The sequence below is a fragment of the Carassius auratus genome, unplaced genomic scaffold (genome assembly GCF_003368295.1).
Source record: "Carassius auratus strain Wakin unplaced genomic scaffold, ASM336829v1 scaf_tig00017962, whole genome shotgun sequence".
Taxonomy (NCBI): Eukaryota; Metazoa; Chordata; class Actinopteri; order Cypriniformes; family Cyprinidae; genus Carassius; species Carassius auratus.
The window spans coordinates 1-19,734 of NW_020524835.1; the positions used below are offsets into that span (position 1 = coordinate 1).

The 19,734-nt window shown below is 34.2% G+C and overlaps 1 protein-coding gene across 2 annotated transcripts; it reads right to left on the bottom strand.

The window, feature by feature from the left end:
* Positions 1–447: 447 nt before the first annotated feature.
* Positions 448–19,243, bottom strand: LOC113075904 (oxysterol-binding protein-related protein 8-like). 2 transcript variants are annotated; one of them, XM_026248558.1, is made up of 4 exons: positions 14,585–14,851; positions 9,092–9,128; positions 7,079–7,219; positions 448–944 (listed from the first exon to the last, which is right to left on the bottom strand). In XM_026248558.1, the coding sequence occupies exons 1-4, from the start codon at positions 14,627–14,629 to the stop codon at positions 892–894; spliced, it is 276 nt and encodes a 91-aa protein (XP_026104343.1). In that variant the 5' UTR covers positions 14,630–14,851; the 3' UTR covers positions 448–891. The 2 variants fall into 2 exon arrangements, with proteins under 2 accessions (XP_026104343.1, XP_026104342.1); XM_026248557.1 differs by lacking the exon at positions 14,585–14,851 and adding an exon at positions 18,980–19,243 and having other exon boundaries at positions 455–944.
* Positions 19,244–19,734: the final 491 nt, after the last annotated feature.

The following is a 19,734-nucleotide window of genomic DNA, read 5'->3' on the forward strand; positions in this document are numbered from 1 at the left end:
ATATTTTTATTAATATTTTTAATAAAAATATTTTACTGTGTGTTCATAGATATATTATTCATAACAAAAATGTATATAATAATATTAATAAAATATATAGTATTACATTTTTATGGATATATTATTATTAATAATAATAATAATAAATAGAAAGAAAAACATAATACCAGCAACAAATGTATAAATAATCTTTTTTTGTTTTTTTTGTTACATTATTTACTAAAATAGGATAGGATAAGTTCTTCTTCTATTATTTAAACAAAATATTGTTTATAAATATTCTATATTATTATTATTATTATAAAACAGTTATTGTTTTTCTTAATAGTATTTACTATTGAGATTTTGGTTATGCTTTAATGTTAGAATTAATTATGAATAATTAATAATTAACACTACTAATAGACTAAACAAAACAAGTACATTTTTGGTAAAACATCGGTTTACTATATTGCAGAGTATTTAATAAGGATACCTGTATTTAAGAAGGTTGAAATGAATGTAATGCGTCACACACTCAAAAAACAGTGATGCAATGAATAACAGATGGTGTCTGTTAATGGATGCACTTTAGTTTGGAGAGCAGTCCAGATTCAGTTCACAGCAAGCTGCCAAAACAATAAAACTTAACAGACTGCTGCTGCGCCCAGCCTTTAAGACCCAGATACCCATCCTGGCTCGAATGCACCGATCGAAACTATCTGCCAAACGAATAAAACACGTAAAAGTTTCCCGAGATGGACCCACCTGGCAAGCAGACGGACAGCTCGTTGTAGCCCCCAAACGAGGCGTTGCGTATGAGTTTGCGTCCGTCGGGATGAGCCGGGCGCCCCGAGATGGTTCCTCCACAGGTGGAGAACCGGCGGCGGCCCAGAATACCGTCTGGCTTCATCATGAGGGCGTCTGCAGGGTGGACTCACCCTGAAGAGGGCGAGGCTGAGGGGCTGCGGTGTTAATTCAGCAGTCACCACACACACACACACACACACACATTCAGCTCTGCTCTACACACATACTCCACTGCTGCTAGTACTACAGCTGACCGAGCGCGCTCTGAAGAAACACTCACGCTCCCTCACTGTTACTCACTGCAGCTCCTCCCTCTCGCTCTAGAGCTGCGAGTGTGTGTGTGTGTGTGAGAGAGAGAGAGAGAGTGTGTGTGTGTGTGTGTGAGAAAGAGAGAGAGAGAGAGTGTGTGTGTGTGTGTGTGAGAGAGAGAGAGAGAGAGAGAGTGTGTGTGAGAGAGAGAGAGAGAGAGAGGATCACATTCTTGGACCTCACTGACTATCAGTGGGAAAAAAAAGCTTCATGTTGTGATGTCACTAGTCACCTGTACCCATGTGTGGCTTATAAAAAAAAAAAAAAAATATATATATATATATTTGTATTTAAAATACAAAATAAAAATAGAATAAAAATCCTAATAAGAGTATATATATATATATATATATACATATAAAATGTTCATAATTTTTATCAATAAACATATTTTTACATTCTAATACATATACATTTTTGATATTCATTTTAATTTTATTATTTTAAAATATTTTAAATAAAATAAAAATACAATTTATTAATAAATTAGTATGGCAATGCAATAAAATCTACCATGATGCATAAATACTTTCAAATTTGAATAATATATTATCCATTACAATAATAAGAATGATATTTGCATGCATAATGGAAATGAGAATTGTGCTTAATGTGCTTAACTGTCATGAAAAAAATATTGATGGCTATATGCAAAATATGCTTTGAAATATGAGTTTTTCATAAAAACATGAATACGTTTTTTTTGTCAGATTCGCTTTATGACTGTATGACTGAATCAATTTTTGAGCACATGACTCCGGTCTGATTCTCTCTCTCTCTCTTTCTTTCTCAGCTCGCTCACACAGAACGCTTTATGAAGGACACTGTAGCTGAATATCTAAACCTCACACACACCTGCTTCTCAAACAGCGCTGGTGAAAACAGAATCAAGCCATCAGCATCACATACAACCTGATCCCACTGTGAACTGTTAAATCTGACACTGCCAAAGGCTTTTAGGGGAATGTCCAGCTCTCACGAGTCTTCATCAAACTCGATTTGACTTACAGTAACCAGGTTTACACTGTATGTATCAAAGCCATATCAAGCAAAACAACATTGACTTAAAGTAACACACAACGAGAAACACCACATGCTGAAGTTTAAAATCAAATCACTTCACTTTACAAACAGCACTGATTAAATACACATATGCATAAAGGCGAGCGCTTGTAATATGCAATATAAAGCAAGCAATGCATCTCCTTCTGTTGTTTGGAGGGAAATGTCAACAATAACTCACAGGAAGCTGGGACTTCGAGCGAAGCGCTAACGTGTTTCTTATTACGGCTTTTCGTGTTTGTGGTCCATGAACTGCAGAAGAGCTGCTCCAGAGCAATCAAGCCAAAGGTTAAAGTAGTTCAAGCAGCTTTTAAACACTCCACATTCCTCTTTCCTCCATCCAATCAGAATTCACTCCGGCCGTCGTAACCAATCAGAACGCTCCTCCAGGACTCTGCTGATGTCACTCTGAAGTTGCTAGGCAACCGCCTCTCCAAAAAGAGCGGATGAGACTGCAGGATGGCAGTGAATGATGCCCTAATTATCATAACTAATTACGATGCTCTTGTGGATATATAATTCAAAGCCTACTTCTCATTATCCCGTGCAGAATGGAAGTTATGCCTTCATATATGAAGCATTTAAAAACCCAAGACCTCGATTAAAAGAGAAACCTTGCGCAAAACTAGTCTAAGCTGTCTATCTATCCGTCTGTCTGACCATCTGACCCACACACCACACACACACACACACACACTCACACACACATGCATAAAGTATGTGGAAAAACACCCGAGGTCACCAGCATGTTAATCTTTTCCAAAAAAAAGCCTCCTGCTTTGTACTCAAGTGCAGACTCTCGAAGGCTCTGTCTCTTGTGTTGTGCTTCCTTCATAGAAACTTCATCCTTTGTTTCTTCGGTTACGGTTTAAACAGTTTCCCACTCAAACCAAATGAGTAACCCAGCAGGTTAAACTGAACTAGTGACGAGTCATTAGACGAGCGGTTAATGATCCGGACCACTGTACTGCTCACAGAGAGATTACAGAGAACTGTGTGTGCAGTACACTAAAAAGTTACAGTTTCACAAGTTATAACAAAGAATCAACACTGAAGAAAACACATAAAATGCACTCCAATAATAAAAACATTTATTTTTTACAGAATAGTTTACACGGCTGCTGATGAAAAGTTTTCTCATGATCTTAAAAAGCATATTAATCTGAATTCTGATTTGTAAACTTTACAAATAATTACTAAAAAACTAAAATCAAGTCTTTACATTCTCAACTTTCACAAGATTAGAATGAATACGGTATAGAATAATTATATTATTAGATTTGCTATGGATTACATTAAAAATTATTATTATATTATACGTAATCTAAACATCTAATATCAGCTGATATATGCAATATTGATACTAGGGATGCACGATATTGGATTTTGGCCGATATTCGATATGCCGATATTTTTTTAAATAATTTTGGCCGATGCCGATATCGATATGTATACGAATTTTCGCCTGATATATCTAAACTTTAATTTTACTGAAGAGAAATCCATGTATCTCTTCTGTACTGATTCTACCATAAATGTATTATTTTACAAACGTAGACAGACATTCACATCTGAAAAACAGGTCAATTATTTCACTTGGAGAATATCGGTTTGGCTCATCGGCAGAAATATTCATATCGACCGATACCGATGATGGTCATTTTAAGCTTTTATCGGCCGATACCGATGTTGTGCCGATATTATCGTGCATCCCTAATTGATACTGCTAAATTAAAATGCTTCCTTGAATATGAGCTCTTAAGAAATAGATATACTGTACATGCCTAAAAATTATTTGTCTGATGTATAAATGAATGTTAAATCATAAACAACAGCTGGCCCGTACAAAAATACTGTTTAATTTAATCTAAATAAATGACTTTAGATTAAAAAAAAAACACTAAAAACTAAAATGAATCATCTTCAATGCTATAAATAACTTGAGGCATCACAGTATTATAAATGTACTGTATAAAAAAAAACAAGAGCATTCACACTTATCTATTATCTGCTGATAAATGCAATATCGATCCGGATTAATTAATTTCTTGAATGTCAGCTCATAACAAATGGAACGGATATCTTGTGCATCGCTAAAAATATATATTGTGCCTTATTGCAAATGTATTTACAAAACCAAAATCACAGCCAACAACAAGTGTCCAGCAAACATGTGAAATCTTTTAACACTATTTAAAAAGCATCCCAGGATGCACTTCATGAAGTTGATTGAAGAAGCTCAAATGTAAGACTACAGAAGCAGCAGATAAGATGCTTTCAGACACAATGCGCTTGAGACCTGGTCAGTGCACTAAAGCAGGGTTTAGGAAGCCACTAGAAACCTTATGCAACCTGGCTATGAGTCTGGATTAGCAGCCTAACGAATAAGCTTTAATGAGTCAGACCTCAGAGCACATTTAACAAACGCCAGAACAACCAGTAGAAACCATCTCAAGGCATCATCTAGATTGAATAATCCATCAATCTAAAATTACTGTTAAATGATACGATTCCACACCAAACAGCAACAGGTTACTATTTTAACAAGTGCATTTAAAGTTCAGTAACACTTGAATTCTGTTCTCACCAGATACTATTGCAGGCGAAGGAGGAGGACACAACTATCAAACTAAACATGCACTAATCAAGCATTAGAGTACTAGTCTAAGTACTTGCCTTGCGTGCAGAGAGATTAATTAATTACCCGCCGCCACATTCATGCATTCAGAAGGTTTACGTCCTGCCCTCTCCGTTCACAATCAGACATTCACTAGCCCACAAAACCGCCATAACATTCCCAAACATTGGACGGTAAGTGAACAGCATGCTCACACCTGAGCTCGCATATGCAAATGACCCTGCATCTGATTGGCCGAAGCGATGGAACGTTCAGATTTAGCAGCTTCTGATTGGCTGAGCTGCACGCTGTGTATTGTATGTAATCCATTAAATCCAGGCCAAGCACACCTGCTCTCGTCTCAAACAGAGCGAGGAGGCCAGGAAAGAGGATTCGAGGGCTTTTATGGGTTACTGTACTGATGCTATTCCGGGAGAAAGCTGCGGTGCGTCTCGTGTCGGGTTTCCCGCTGCTGGCACTGAATGATTGAGAGAAAGGTGGCTAACATCTACGAGATGAACTTGCAAAGAAACTTCCTTTTATACAGCTCAGAACACGCCCAAACGGAGTGATTCACCCGAGACTAAAAAGTAAGGATGAATGTGCTTTCAAAAGCGATGGCGAGGGAAAGTGCTGTTGCTATGGAGACCAGACAAGATGCGAGAGGTCCGAAGGCTTTGAAAGGTTTCGACTAGCAGCGGTTTTGTGTGTGAGAGCGTCTAGCCTTGCAGAACAACTCATGTCACTCGTATGATGCTCAGAACATCATCATCATTATAAAAGCCAAATCCTCTGACAACATTAGATTGTGAGCCTGTCGTGTGTGTGTGTGTGTGTGTGTGTGTGTGTGCGTATCACAGGTAGTTGTAAAAATGACACAGGGACTGTGACGATCACATGCACACTCCATATAAAAGCACAATATTGAACTTTGACCGCACATTTTCAGGAACCTTTTTATAGGTTTTTTTTTGTGTGTGTGTGTGTGTGTGTGTAAAACTAAATTAATTATTCCTATTACTAAAATAATTAAATTAGTTCAAATTATTACAATTATTAAAATTAATGTTTAAAATAATACAGTATATATGACTTTTTAAATTTTAAAAATGAATTTTATATATGTGTTTCGTGCTTGTGTCGATATTAAAGTAGTCTACTGATAATAAACAATTTTTTAAATAATAATTATAAACATAATTCTTATATATTTATATATCTCTCTATATGTATTATAAATACATAATTATCGCTAATCAATGCATAATTTTATCAATATAATTATAATAATACTACAATTTAATAAGCATCAATATAATCAACCTTTTTTCATTTATTTATCTCGACAATTATTAAAATTATTAAATAATTATAATATATATATGTGTTCCTGTAGCTCAACTGGTAGAGCACTGCGTTAGCAAGCGCAAGGTTGGGGGTTTGATTCCCCGGAAATACATGATATGTAAAAATTGATAGCCTGAATGCACTGTAAGTCGCTTTGGATAAAAGCGTCTGCTAAATGCATACATTTAATTTTAAATTTAATATATATATATATATATATATATATATATATATATATATATATATATATATATATATATATACACACACACACACACATACATACATATATATATATATATATATATACACACATACATTATATATATATATATATATTAAATTATCCTTTTAATTATTTTATATTTGTATAACACTTTTTATATTATCATAATTGTCCAGATAAAATGTTAAAAAAGTGTATGATTATTACTTTATTTAATAACAAGGTTTCAGTTTCTATTTGTATGTCAGCTCTTAATCACTATAATCAACAGATTAACAATCAAATAAATAAATTCAAAGAAATATTCACATAAAATAAGAACAAAATAAGTCAAATAAAAAGTATTCACTATAGAATATTTGTGTGACGTTTCCAAATCGTAATTTAAAAATTCCTTCAAAGATTTCATGACACTTCAGCGTCCTCTAGTGGTGAAAACAAACACTACACAGGGAGAAACTGGTCACTGTGTCAACACTACAAATTAAAAATCATCCTTTTTACTTTCTTAAGAATGGATTTTGATTGCATCGCTCCTGGTTTATTTTTGTAAGACGAAAGTGTTGTTTTCAAAACCTGTCAGCTCAACCAACCACCGCTCAAACCACATTTCTGCTGGTTTAGCTGATGTAAACTGCACTGGTCTGGGATCAGATTTCTTTTTAATGCAGATGTGGCCTTTAAAGCATCAAATCCACACATCCTTGAGGCCACAGAGGTTCTCTTACCGTGACTGTAGCTGACGCCGGGGCTGAGGGAGGGGCTTGTGAGCAGGTCTTTACTGGGTGTGTGAAGCCCCGCCTCCTTCCCACGCTGGCTCATCCTTCCTGGGGTCAGAAGCGCAGCATCATCACCAGGCATTAAGGCAGCTGTGGAAAAAAATAACAAGAACAGAGGATGCATTCATAAAACAACTGATGGTGAATACAATTGTGTTTTTCAAACCCAATGTTTATTGTCTTGCACTTTATCTATTTGCATATGTATATTTCGATTACAAAACATCTTTAAAAGTCGTTTCTCAAAATGAGTTTTAATCTGGACTTCAGCACTGAGCAGCACATACATATATCAAACTTAACATAAATTTAGATATAAATGAAACAAGAATTTTTAACCTGACCTCAACCAATGTACAGAATTATTTTTTGGAATTTTATACATTTAGCAAATGGTTAATTAGATAATGAATCATTTGCTTATTGCACATAACATTTCAGAAAATGTGTAATAAACAAAAAAAAATATATATATATATATATAATGTTTGAAATTCTTATATAATCTATAATATAGCCAACAAACTGGGAAAGGTAATATTTCACCTACACTTTTTAGCCTATTCATCTGCTGTATCTTACTTTAGATTTAAAGCCAAATATGGATGTGGTTTAGACTGGGTTTGCACATTTTTTCTATTGATTTCAGAACATAAAAAACTAAACGGATTTAGACTTTTTCCCTGAAGAGCTTCCACCAAACTTTAATTGATGCACACTTCACTTCTTTTCTTTTCACTTTTTATATTTTTGTAAAGTGCTCCCTCTAGTGGCCAACACACAAAATAAGAAAAGATAAAATCTAATGGTGTTGTTTTTTAAAAACAGATTAAAAGTGAATGTTTAACATGACTACTTAAAATCTAACCTCATCAGCATCACACAAACCATCCAGCACTGCAACAGTATTACATAAATCACTATTGATTGTGTGCGTGCATGTCTGCAGCTGAAGAAATTAAATGCATATGAAACTCTGCACAATGACGCAGCATAAAACATGTTGGGTGAAATAACAAGCTTCTAGTGAATATATGCATGTGTCTGGGTGTGCTTGTGTTGCTATACGTGTATAACACACACACACACACGCTGCTTAATGTGTTGCAAAAGAAAATAAAGGAGAAGCTGAAACGACAGAGATGAATCACTTTATGCTAATCATTCATAAGAGATGCTTGTTTAAGATGCATTATGAATATTTCATCCTCATCACTTAATCTGTAAAGAAACTAATTACTAATGAGCCAATTAACCAGAATGCCATGTTACAAATCTCAAATTATGTTTCTATTCCTACCGTACATATATATATATATATGTGTGTGTGTGTGTGTGTTTGTTTGCATGTATGTATGTATGTATGTATATATAACAAACATATAATATGATTAAATGTATACTGATGAATAAATCACATATAAATGTATAGATTTCATGTTTTTTTTCCCCAAAGATTTTGTTTCATATCCAAACTTGCTGCCACATATAAACATTATAAAAATTCATATTGACAGAATTACGTAAAATACATTTATTTATATAAATGTATTTACAATAATATAATGCTGCCATAAACATTATAAAAATGAACACTGATTAAATTTATATATGCCTATATAAATTGTATATACATTTATTTAAAAAAATAATAAGTTTCATATCCAATCATGCTGGCGAAAAAAAAAAATTATACATTTTTTTTTCCCAAATGATAACTGGACACAAATTGCTGAATTAAAATATCCATTGTCGCAAGTTGATGTGACAATAACAAACAATTACGTTTAAACAGAATGAAAAATGTATCGCTGAATTCTGTTCCACGTGTTATTAAAACAGCTTTATATAGAATATAATGTTAAGTATCCCGTTTCTGAACATAGTGCCTTTAACTTTGACACACAGGAGCACAGATAACACACACACACACACACACACAGGTGAATGTCAGCCTCTTACCTGGGGTGACAGGGTTTTCTCTGCTCTCTGCATGATGCTGAACACACACACACACACACACACACACACACACACACACACACGTGTCACAGACAGACACACACAGGAAGGGTCCGCCAGGAAATGTTGGTTTTGGTGTTGGTTGGATTTTGTGCGTTGGGACACGTTGGCAGCAGACAGACAGATGGCATGAAAAAAAGACAAAAAAGACAAACAGGGAAAAAAGAAAAGCAGCATTAGTTAAAAATGACAAACATACTGAAACATAAGACACTGGCAACAGAAATCCAGCTGAACAGAGCAAGAAAGACTAAGCAGAACAAATCCAGGGAGGGTTAGACGAGCCAAACACACACACACACACTCATAACACAGTCCGGACATTTTGGATTAGCAAAGATTATAGTGAACAGAGATCAAAGCCACTACAATACAAAAAACTCTGGGATTCTGATTGGTCGGGACATCTGTCAATCAAACAACAACTACACGAGTAATTGACACCCACACTGAGTCCTGTTTAAACAAATGAAGCCGGTTTGAGGTCATGTAGGATATTGTTTGATTAATAAAGCTTTTCGAGCCTCTATGGACGGCTGTAATGGAATTAAAGCTAAAGAAATGTGTGTGACCGGTTTACACGATGTTGAATAATCAATGTCAGTTCCCTTAAACTTTATTAGAGGTGTTTGTAAAGCACTATGCTTGGGGTTAGTGGTTTGAACAAACCCTTTAATGGCAACTCAAACCGTGTGGATTGCTGTTCATTTGTTTGTTTAATAACATTGTGATTAAAACTAGTCTAATCATGTCTGTCAGAACGCATGATAAACCAGCGTAATCTGACAAGATGTTTTAGTTCTGTACAAATATAATTTAATAACAGTCAGAGAGGATCGAAAAGCTCATGGATTTGTGATGTTTGACCACTTACGACAACGTCAAAGCTGTTTTCAGCATTACTGAGATTCAACTTTGCACTGGATTGTGGGTAGTGCTGTTACTGTTAACCAAAACTAAAATGAAAGCTGGGATAAAATATAAATCTAGATAAAAACAGCAACTAAGCTAGCGTACCAAAATTATTAAAACTAGTAACTACTACTAAACACACATAATAAAAGTCATAAAACTAGTATAATTCAAATGAAACTCAAAACATAAAATTAAATGTAGAAAACAAAGCTATGTAGAAATATAGAAATATAAAAAAAAATTACAAAAACAATAAAAAAATTGTAACCTCTAATAAAGACTGGAAACTAAAAATCTTATTAAACTGAGAATATAAAAACAAAAGCTAATTAAAAATATTAAATATTATAGTAGAGTATATATAATTTAGAAATAACACAGACTGTCGCATACACTATATAATGTCTATAATGCGCATTTTAGCAAATGCAGTGGCTCATCGTGCTATTTAATACAAGCAGAAAATGTGTATGCTTTAATATAAAACACACATGCTACAAGATACATAGTACAGTTTTTAAGAAAGAGCTGTTTCTATCACGGATGATGTGCATCTGTATAATGATCCTTCAACATCTCCTCGTCTGCTCTGTCTCCTCCAGCAAGAAGCTTTCAGCATCCGAGTTTTGTCTATTCGGTTTCCTATCAGCCTCCCAAAAAGAGGGTGATAAAACCATGAAACGAACAACCTCCTGCTGAAGGCCTCGAGAGCTCACTGTATCACTAACTGTAAAATTGACAATTTATAATATGTAAATGTAGCACTTAGTAACATGATACAGAGAGAGGTCATTTCTGAATCATGAAATGCATGATTCAATGCCTGCCTTCATTAATTTAATCTGTGAGCAAAGGCGTCTGATAATACGAGGGTTATAGAGTTTGTGCAAGTATTATTCAGAAGGTAATGTGGTGTCGGCACCCACGCTAGAATTAATACAGATATGACTGGAGTCATTTAATTTTTAAATACTTTTACTCAGCAAGGACACATTAAACTGACGGAGAAGGACAGTGAAGTGATTCATAATGTTATATAATATTTCAATTTCAAATAAATGCTTCTTTTGAACGTTATATTCCTCCAAACATCCTGAGGGGAAAAAAATCAGTAATGCATGCAGCACATCTATTGATCAGAAATGTTTCTTGAGCAGCGAATCAGAATATTATTCTGATTTCTGAAGAATCATGTGACACTGGAGACTGGAGGAATGATGCTGAAAATACAGCGGAGCATCACAAATATAAAATCCATTTTACTATATATTCAAATAGGAAACAGTTATTTTAAATCATAATAATATTTCACAATTTATAAGATGTTTTTATGAAATTAATCCAGCCTTGGTGAGCATACGGCACTTCTTTTTAAAACATCCACCGGCCTCAAACTTCTCAATGATAGTGTATGTGGTCAGGCTTCAAAATAAAACAAAACTGACATTTTCTAGGTCTCTCCAAGACAGATTTAGTTTTCCTGCGGTGCTGGTCTGATGCAAAATTATGGTGATGACACACGGTTCAGTCTGGAAGAACAAATCAATGGAATTGCTCATCAGCAGCCACACACAGAGTATATTAACTCACTAAATGTGCAGAGAAAACCAACATAATTCTGCTGAATGATTTTTAATGTGGTCAAACAGAGCTGAAAATGTAATCAAATTAGCCTGAATATAAAATAAATGGACATGCATGAGGATTTCAATGATTTATCAAACAGCATCAGTACATCGATGCAATCAATCCCATGGTGCCTTGCATCAGCATTGTTTCTGTTGAGCTTCTTCAATCTTTTGACTCCTTCAGTCAAAGTCAATATACGCTCAAAGTGTGCATAATTAATGACAAAAACAGATTGTATATTTGTATATTATGCAATTAAAGATGCATGTGACTTACTAACGAACAATATATTTTTTTTTCACCGATTACTGATTAAACGGCCACAAAGTGCTGTTGAGTCTCGGCTCAGTGGTTTTGTTTAACGTTTAGCCGCCAATATTTTGTGAATCATTGATTTACAGTCCCGTAAACGCCAGTTTAGCATCACCTGGCGCGTGAAACAAAGACGACTGATGTGTTAAACCCTCAAGATTCGGGTGTTTTCCAGCAAACCCACAAGGGAGATTAATGCAAAACGCTCAAGAGTATTCGACGTCCGCTCGTGCACGAACACAGCCGATGGACCGCTACTTGAAAGCACAGCGTTTCTGCCGAATCAGCAATGTCACCAAGCCACAAAACAATCCGGGAAATTCACACAAGCATCTACAGCTAGAGCTGAAGCTTTATAAAACACCTAGAAAGAGCCGTCCTGCTCATCCGGAGGCGGTACAGTCAGTCCTGAGGGCGCAATTAAAGACAATTAAAGCACTGTGACTCACAGAAGCTTTTAGGAATGTGCAAGACTCGGTTTGCAGTCGTTCAGGCAAACTACTGACTGGTTGGTATTGAAATATATGGTTTTTGCACAACCCTGAATGAGTCTGGGTCTTACGGTTTTTGGTTTTCAGAAAGCCATGGATAACTGGGCTGTGTGTAAAAGATATTACAGATGCAAATAATAGCTTTTTTGTAACAAAGAGCAAGGCAAAAAGAGCTGGAGTGATGGGAGGAAGAAAAGCAAAGGTTAGAAGAAGGTACAGCTGGTGTATAGAGTATCAATCCATTACTGGGATGCTTTCGGACGCGTCTCATTGGCTGGTAATGGGCTGTTCTGGTCCAGGGGTGGATCCTATTACCTCCGCGGTGGTCTCGCTGATCTCCATTCAACCGTAATATATCGCCGGTCCATTTCAGACAGTGTGGCAGACCACTTTTTAACACGAAGTCTCCTTGAAATTGTGTTCTGTTTGAGAGAACATTGCAGAGGCGATGGGAAGGTACTGTCACCGAAACCTCTTTCCATCTACTTCAGGAGTGTGAAAATATCAATGAAGTCTGGGAAGGCGAACGGTGTCTGTCAGCTGGTGGGTGAAGAGTCTGCAAACATTTACTAATGACAGACGTTTAACATCACACGCAGCTGACGGGGAAGAGGTGGAGCTGACAAAAGCAGAAGAGGGATGGAGGAAAGGTGAAGCTTTACTGGCAAAGACAAGGAGCTATGAAAACAAACCAATCCAGTTTTGCATTTGCATTGGCCAATGACGTGAGAGTGAGAGGAGGCTAAAAAGAGCTCTCACGCTTATGATATACTGAGTATATGACACATCAAACTCTCAATTAGGTAAATATAAAATATTATAAAAAATGTCTACACTATATAAAAATATATTGAATTCTCAAATGTAAAAAAAGTGAAGTAGAAAATTAAAGTATAATATCTATAATTCTCAAATATCTAAAAATATTACAATAGTACAATATTACAAATATAAGATTGTTAAATATGCAACAACAAAAAAAAGAATTCTAAAATATATTAGGAAAAAAAATCCTCAAACATGTAAAACTCATTTAAATGTTTTTTTTAAAATATGATTTTTAAAAAAAAGATAATATACACAGAAAATGTACATAAAATATATGAAAACAAGTTGAATTCTCAAATAAAACAAATTTAAAAAATATAATTCTCAAACATATAAAAAAATAAGTGATTTAATATTCAATTTTTTAATTGAATTAAAATTGTATTTGATAATTTTAAAAATCATCAAATATATAAAAAAAGAATTTCTCAAAAAAAAAATTGAAAATATAATTATTGCTACTATTACTATTATTATTATTATTATTATAAGTATATAATTCGCAAGATACTGATACTGGATTAAAAAAATAAAAACAAATAAAGGATACTAAAATATATAACAACAAATGTATAACAAAATATATTCAAATATCTGATATATAAAACAGTGATATTTAATTCTCAAATAACTAGTTTTAAAAAAGGAGAAGTGATTATTGGTAATGCGGAGGGAAAATTAAAGTACACAACACTATTTTTATCACATGGTGTCATCAGGGTAAACCACACTGATGTTTCTTCAGAACATGCACTAATCTAGTTTTCTGTTGCTGTATTTACACACAGGCCGTGAGACTGTCAAAATTGCATGAGATGGGACTTTCAAAAGTGAAGATGTCTTGAGAAACACACAACCCGACAGAGGCCTGCTTTCTGAACAGACTATCCCAGATAAACCACCGGCAGATTAGCCGACAGCTGTCTCGTGTAAAGCAGTCACAACACACACACACACACACACACACACACACACACACACACACACACACACACACACACACACAGAGTGTCTCTATGCAAATGCAGTTACTATAGTAAAACGCTAGCGTCTAAAGTTGCAACATCACTGCAGTCCACAGCTGATCAGAGTTCAGTAACTATTTAAATCACATGACACAGGCCAATAAAATCACACGAGATCCCATGAGACACTCATATATCACCAGATTGACACTGAATGCCATCTACACCCAGCCATCATTCATTCATCTGTCCGGATTTATCGTGAGTAACAGAGAAACTGAGCGCTAGCCTACCGTTAGTGAGCCAAAGCGTCTGCAGAGATCACACAAATCTCTCATTCTCACAGACTGCTCCTCCCTGTCTGTTGATCATTAGATGATCGTCTGTTTGCTCAGGGTTTCTCACAGCTGGTCAGTCAGTGAACTGGACACACAGCACACTATATACTGCACTTCAACACACCCACACACACACCTTTACTTAGATACACACAACACTGCAAATTAAATCAGGTCTCTTAGACTGTGATCTGTCCTGTGACTTACGGTTTGGCTCAACTGCCAGATACTTCTCAAATGAGGAAACTGTGCTATATATATATATATATATATATATATATATATGAAAAAAAAAAAAACCTTGATTTGGATTTTCAGCCAAACTTCTTTGACCTCAAATATTTAGAACCCTCTGTGATTTCAAATCAGCATTTAAAATATTTAGAACCCTCTGTGATTTCAAATCAGCATTTAAAATATTTAGAACCCTCTGTGATTTCAAATCAGCATTTAAAATATTTAGAACCCTCTGTGATTTCAAATCAGCATTTAAAATATTTAGAACCGTCTGTGATTTCAAATCAGCATTTAAAATATTTTAAAAAACCCTGAATTCCACCGTTCTCTGACGTCAGATAATGGTTATATGACAAGCAGGTAAACTAATAAACATTTCAGCTCTTTAAGAAGTGTTATTATCAGTTTAGCTATTAGCTTTTCACCTCAAAATGTCATTAAAGCAAACATTTTTGTTAATTAAAAATGACAGTATGATGACATCTGTTGAAAATTATGTTTCACTATTTAAATGTCAACAAGTGATTGTTGCATTTTATGACTGAATTAATTATACATTTTTCATCTTATGTTAAAATGGTTAACATGTGTGACACTGGAGCACAAAACCAGTCTGGAGTCGCTGGGGTATATTTTTACCAAAAGCAAAAAAAACATTGTATGGGTCAAAATTACAGATTTTTCTTTTATGCCAAAAATCATTAGGATATTAAGTAAAGATCATGTTCCATGAAGATTTTTAGTAAATTTCCTACCGTAAATATATCAAAACTTCATTTTTGATTAGTGATATGCATTGCTAAGAATTCATTTGGACAACTTTAAAGGTGATTTTCTCTGTATTTAGATTTTTTTGCATCCCTCAGATTCCAGATTTTCAAATAGTTGTATCTCGGCCAAATGTTGTCCGATCCTAATCAACCATACATCAATGGAAAGCGTATTTATTCAGCTTTCATGTGTTGTATAAATCTCAATTTCGAAAAATGTACACTTAAGATTGGTTTTGCGGTCCGGGGTCACATATTAGATTTTCATCTCAAAATGCAGTTGCAGTATTAAAAAAATAAATACTTTTAAACTGATCAGTGAATAAATTACATTGAATGTCAACAAACAATAAAAAGTGGTTGTTAAATTTTTAAGATTTCATTTGTAGTTTGTCAAAAAAAAATGTATTATAATTATTTGCATTATTTAAACATGCATTATTATTTATTACAATAGCTGTAGTATAGTTTTCAACATTGATAATAATCAGAAATGTGTTGAGAAATGATTTCTGAAGGATCATGTGACACTGAAGCTGGAGTAAATTCAGTTTTGATCACGGCAACAAACAAAACTTTTACCATACATTCACATAGAAAACAGCTATTTTGATATGCAACAATACTTAACAATATTCCTGTTTTTACAGTATTTTTAATTAAACGAGTACAGCCTTGGTGAACAGCAAACTTTTAAAGGGACGAGCATGAATCATATGACAAACTACAACTGACGTGACACACAGAGCTAACCTAAAACAGCTTACTTATAATATATATAAAAAAATACACACTGAGACTGCACTACGACTTGAATAAAAAGCTTCTTGTATTTATAAACCACCCTGAGATGACATCTGGATAATTACGCAAACCCACCATGACTCATTTCCAGTTTCCATGATCTGTGTATTAATAATTCATGATTCATTTGAAAAAACAAACTACTTGCTATGAACCACTTCAGGAGGCAAAATAGAGCGTATAAAAAACTGCCCATGAAGAAAACGCATATAATCTGAACTAAAATGTGACTAAAGACTAAAAAAATCAGACTCAGAAGTGCTATAAATAACTGAAGTGTCAGAGAAAACATAGCAGAAGACCCTAAACTTCATGCAATATGCTAAGAATAAAAATGAATGAATTCACATGAGACTATTCGAAGAGTGCAGGTCATGATGAGTGAATGTCTAACTCAAACTCACATTTCCACTGGTGTTTGTGTGTCTGTATTTAGTCTAAACATCCTGTTCAAGGCCTGATATCTTCTGTCAGATACGAGCTGCCCTTGGTTCCTGTTTATGTGCCTCCAAAAGACAGGAAACGAGTGGCAGGGGTTTCCTGTCAACTAGCGAATCGACATCTTCCTTTATCTAATGCAAAAATGATGCTGTGTTGCCTTATAGAAACACATCAGATGAGGTCACGGGGTCAGTTTGATGAAAACGACGACTATGTGAAATGCATTGAAGATCATTAGATGACCTGTGTTCCAATGCATTTCACTTCCTTTTGAATGTCAACAAACTGAATACTTTAAGATAAAGAAACGATCCTGTAATGAAGGTCTGGCTCTCAGGTCAAGGGTTACTGATTAATCTAGCAGTATTTATTTTATCAGCTCATCCCGTCTGTCCATGCTCAGATGATTCAGACAGGAAGGGTGTGAGCTTTATAACTTTTTTTTCCAAACGATTTAGGACGTCATGGTTGATCAATTACTGTTTTAGGGCCCTAAGAAAGATGTTTTATTTAATTTTAAATTAATTTTTTTGTTTTCATTTTTCTATACTCCGTTTTAGTGGTTCAATTTTATTCATCATAAAGCATATCTATTAAACTGAAATCATGAAATTTACACAATTTAACTGCAATTAATTTAAATCTAAACAAAAATTAAAAATATATATATAATAAAATTTAAATTACAATTATAATATAATGATATTATATAAAGAAAAAAATAAATTATATTATTATTACATTAAAACATTACTTTTTGTGACATTTTTTCCGGCAATTAATCACATTTTCACCCAAATTCTCATCATCATAATGGGAAAAAAATCCTGAAATATTACATTATATAAGAAATATGGAAATTAAAATGAAGCCAATTGCCAGGATCATTCCACTGAAGCACATATTAAGAAGTGATAACACTTGATTAGACATTATAATTAGCTAATGACCCGATGCAGATGCTTCTGTGAATGAATGGTGTTCATTGGTACAATTACAACCCACTTAACCTAAAGCCAAATCTGTCTTCTGTGATCTCTGGCCACAGAAGCTTTCATACAGTGATAACATGATGTTTTCTGATGCATGTGAAGCAGATGTAGCTGGAGCCGGAGGAATATGATCCACACTTTACTGAAATAAACAGAACAATAAACACAAACAAACCACTCACTGTTCTCGCTCCAGCAAACGACTCGTGAATCAAACAAATACTTCACAACACCTACACAACTCCTGCTCAACAGACAGTTATTTTGGTTGATGAAAGAGAGAGAGCGTGGCTCACAGGTGCATGCTGGGTAACACCTTAGGCTTGTGTGTGAAATGATTCACATAACCAGTAAAGCAATACAAAGATTTTATTACTGAGATTATCTTTATAACAATGAAACACATTTTACCATCAAAGTAAAAAAAAAAATTCTTTAATATAAGTGTTACATTATTATATTCCCATAATAGCATTTTTTGTGTTTTTTAAATACTAGTATTTGGTTTGTTTTGTTTTCAAATTAATTTGCATACATTAAAGACAGTGGCAGAAATTGTACCATGATAGTTAATTTAAATTATATTACATACATATAATATATATATTAATTCAAATGTAATATATATTTTTAATATTTTAAATCAATTTAAATATATCACTATTATTATTTCATTTAATTATTATCTATAATTATAATAATATTTTCCCATAATTATTAGTTTTTTACACATTAGAGTAATAAGAAACAGGGCCGTAAAAAGGTTTTAAAATCAACATAAAATTAATTTCACAATGCAAAAAAAAAAAAAAAAAACAGGCTTACGTTTTATTCATAACATTATTTTGTGACACTGAGATGTATCCCAGCATGCAGCAGTCTTCTGCACTGATCGTTATTCACAGGATGTGACAGCTGAGGTGTGTTTTGGTCTTTTGTAGTCACTAATGGGACAGAAATTGTGTGAGTGAGGAGATTTTAAAATGTGTTTGGTGTCAGCAGCGTCAGCTTTGTTCTTGTTATTGTGAAGGCGATTCAGGTCCGTGTGAGCTCTAACGGCTCATTATAGTCACATAATGTGTGTGTGTGTGTGTGAGAGTGCTTACCTGAGCTCTCTCAGGATCTCCCTGAGACTCGGCACAAGGCTCCATGTTTGTCCAGACGCCGCCGGTCAACACTGTTCACAGCTCTGCATGTCTGCGGAGACACAAACACATTTACTTCAAACAAATGTGTCACGTTGCACGCACTCCAAAAAATATTCAGGCCTAGTTTTAAGATTTATGCATCTGAATTGCATGTAACATTTCATTCCATTTGAGTAACACAGTTTGAACATAAACGAATACATTTTATGGGATGCATATTTGGGAACTAAACAAAAAAGATAAGATTTTTGCCCCTTAGTATAACTTACATACTATAATAGTTTTTATTAATGCGTTAGAATTTTGTATTTTGTTTGAATTTCATTTTTTTTTTAAATGTCAGTTTTTTTAGAACCTTCATAAATACTGTTAAAATTGTATCATTCAAAAGGATATAACTTTTATATGAAATTAAAACATATAAATGTTACATTTAGGACTAAATATTTTTTATACTTTTATGATTTAAGCTTAGCAAAAGATCTTGATTATAATTAGACGTAATTAGACAGAACGAGACTATCAGGCATTTAAAGCAACCAACTGAAGTTCGTTCAGCAAAATTCCTCGCACATATCTAATTGATTTCTATGATCATAATCTCTATTCTAGACAATAACCGGCTAACTCCCTTCATGTCTCCAGCACATTTCTTGACTATATCTGGTCACAGACGGCTCTTATTTGAAGCGCAAACATCACTCGTCACACAG

What these genes read in the sequence shown, in the direction of transcription:
- LOC113075904 (XM_026248558.1), bottom strand. Translation starts at nt 14,629, where the DNA reads ATGAGAGATTTGTGTGATCTCTGCAGACGCTTTGGCTCACTAACG. An exon ending in GACGCTTTGGCTCACTAACG is followed by an intron (nt 9,129 to 14,584) that starts GTAGGCTAGCGC and finishes GTGTGTGTTCAG; the next exon opens with CATCATGCAGAGAGCAGAGA. An exon ending in CGGCGTCAGCTACAGTCACG is followed by an intron (nt 945 to 7,078) that starts GTAAGAGAACCT and finishes TTAACACCGCAG; the next exon opens with CCCCTCAGCCTCGCCCTCTT.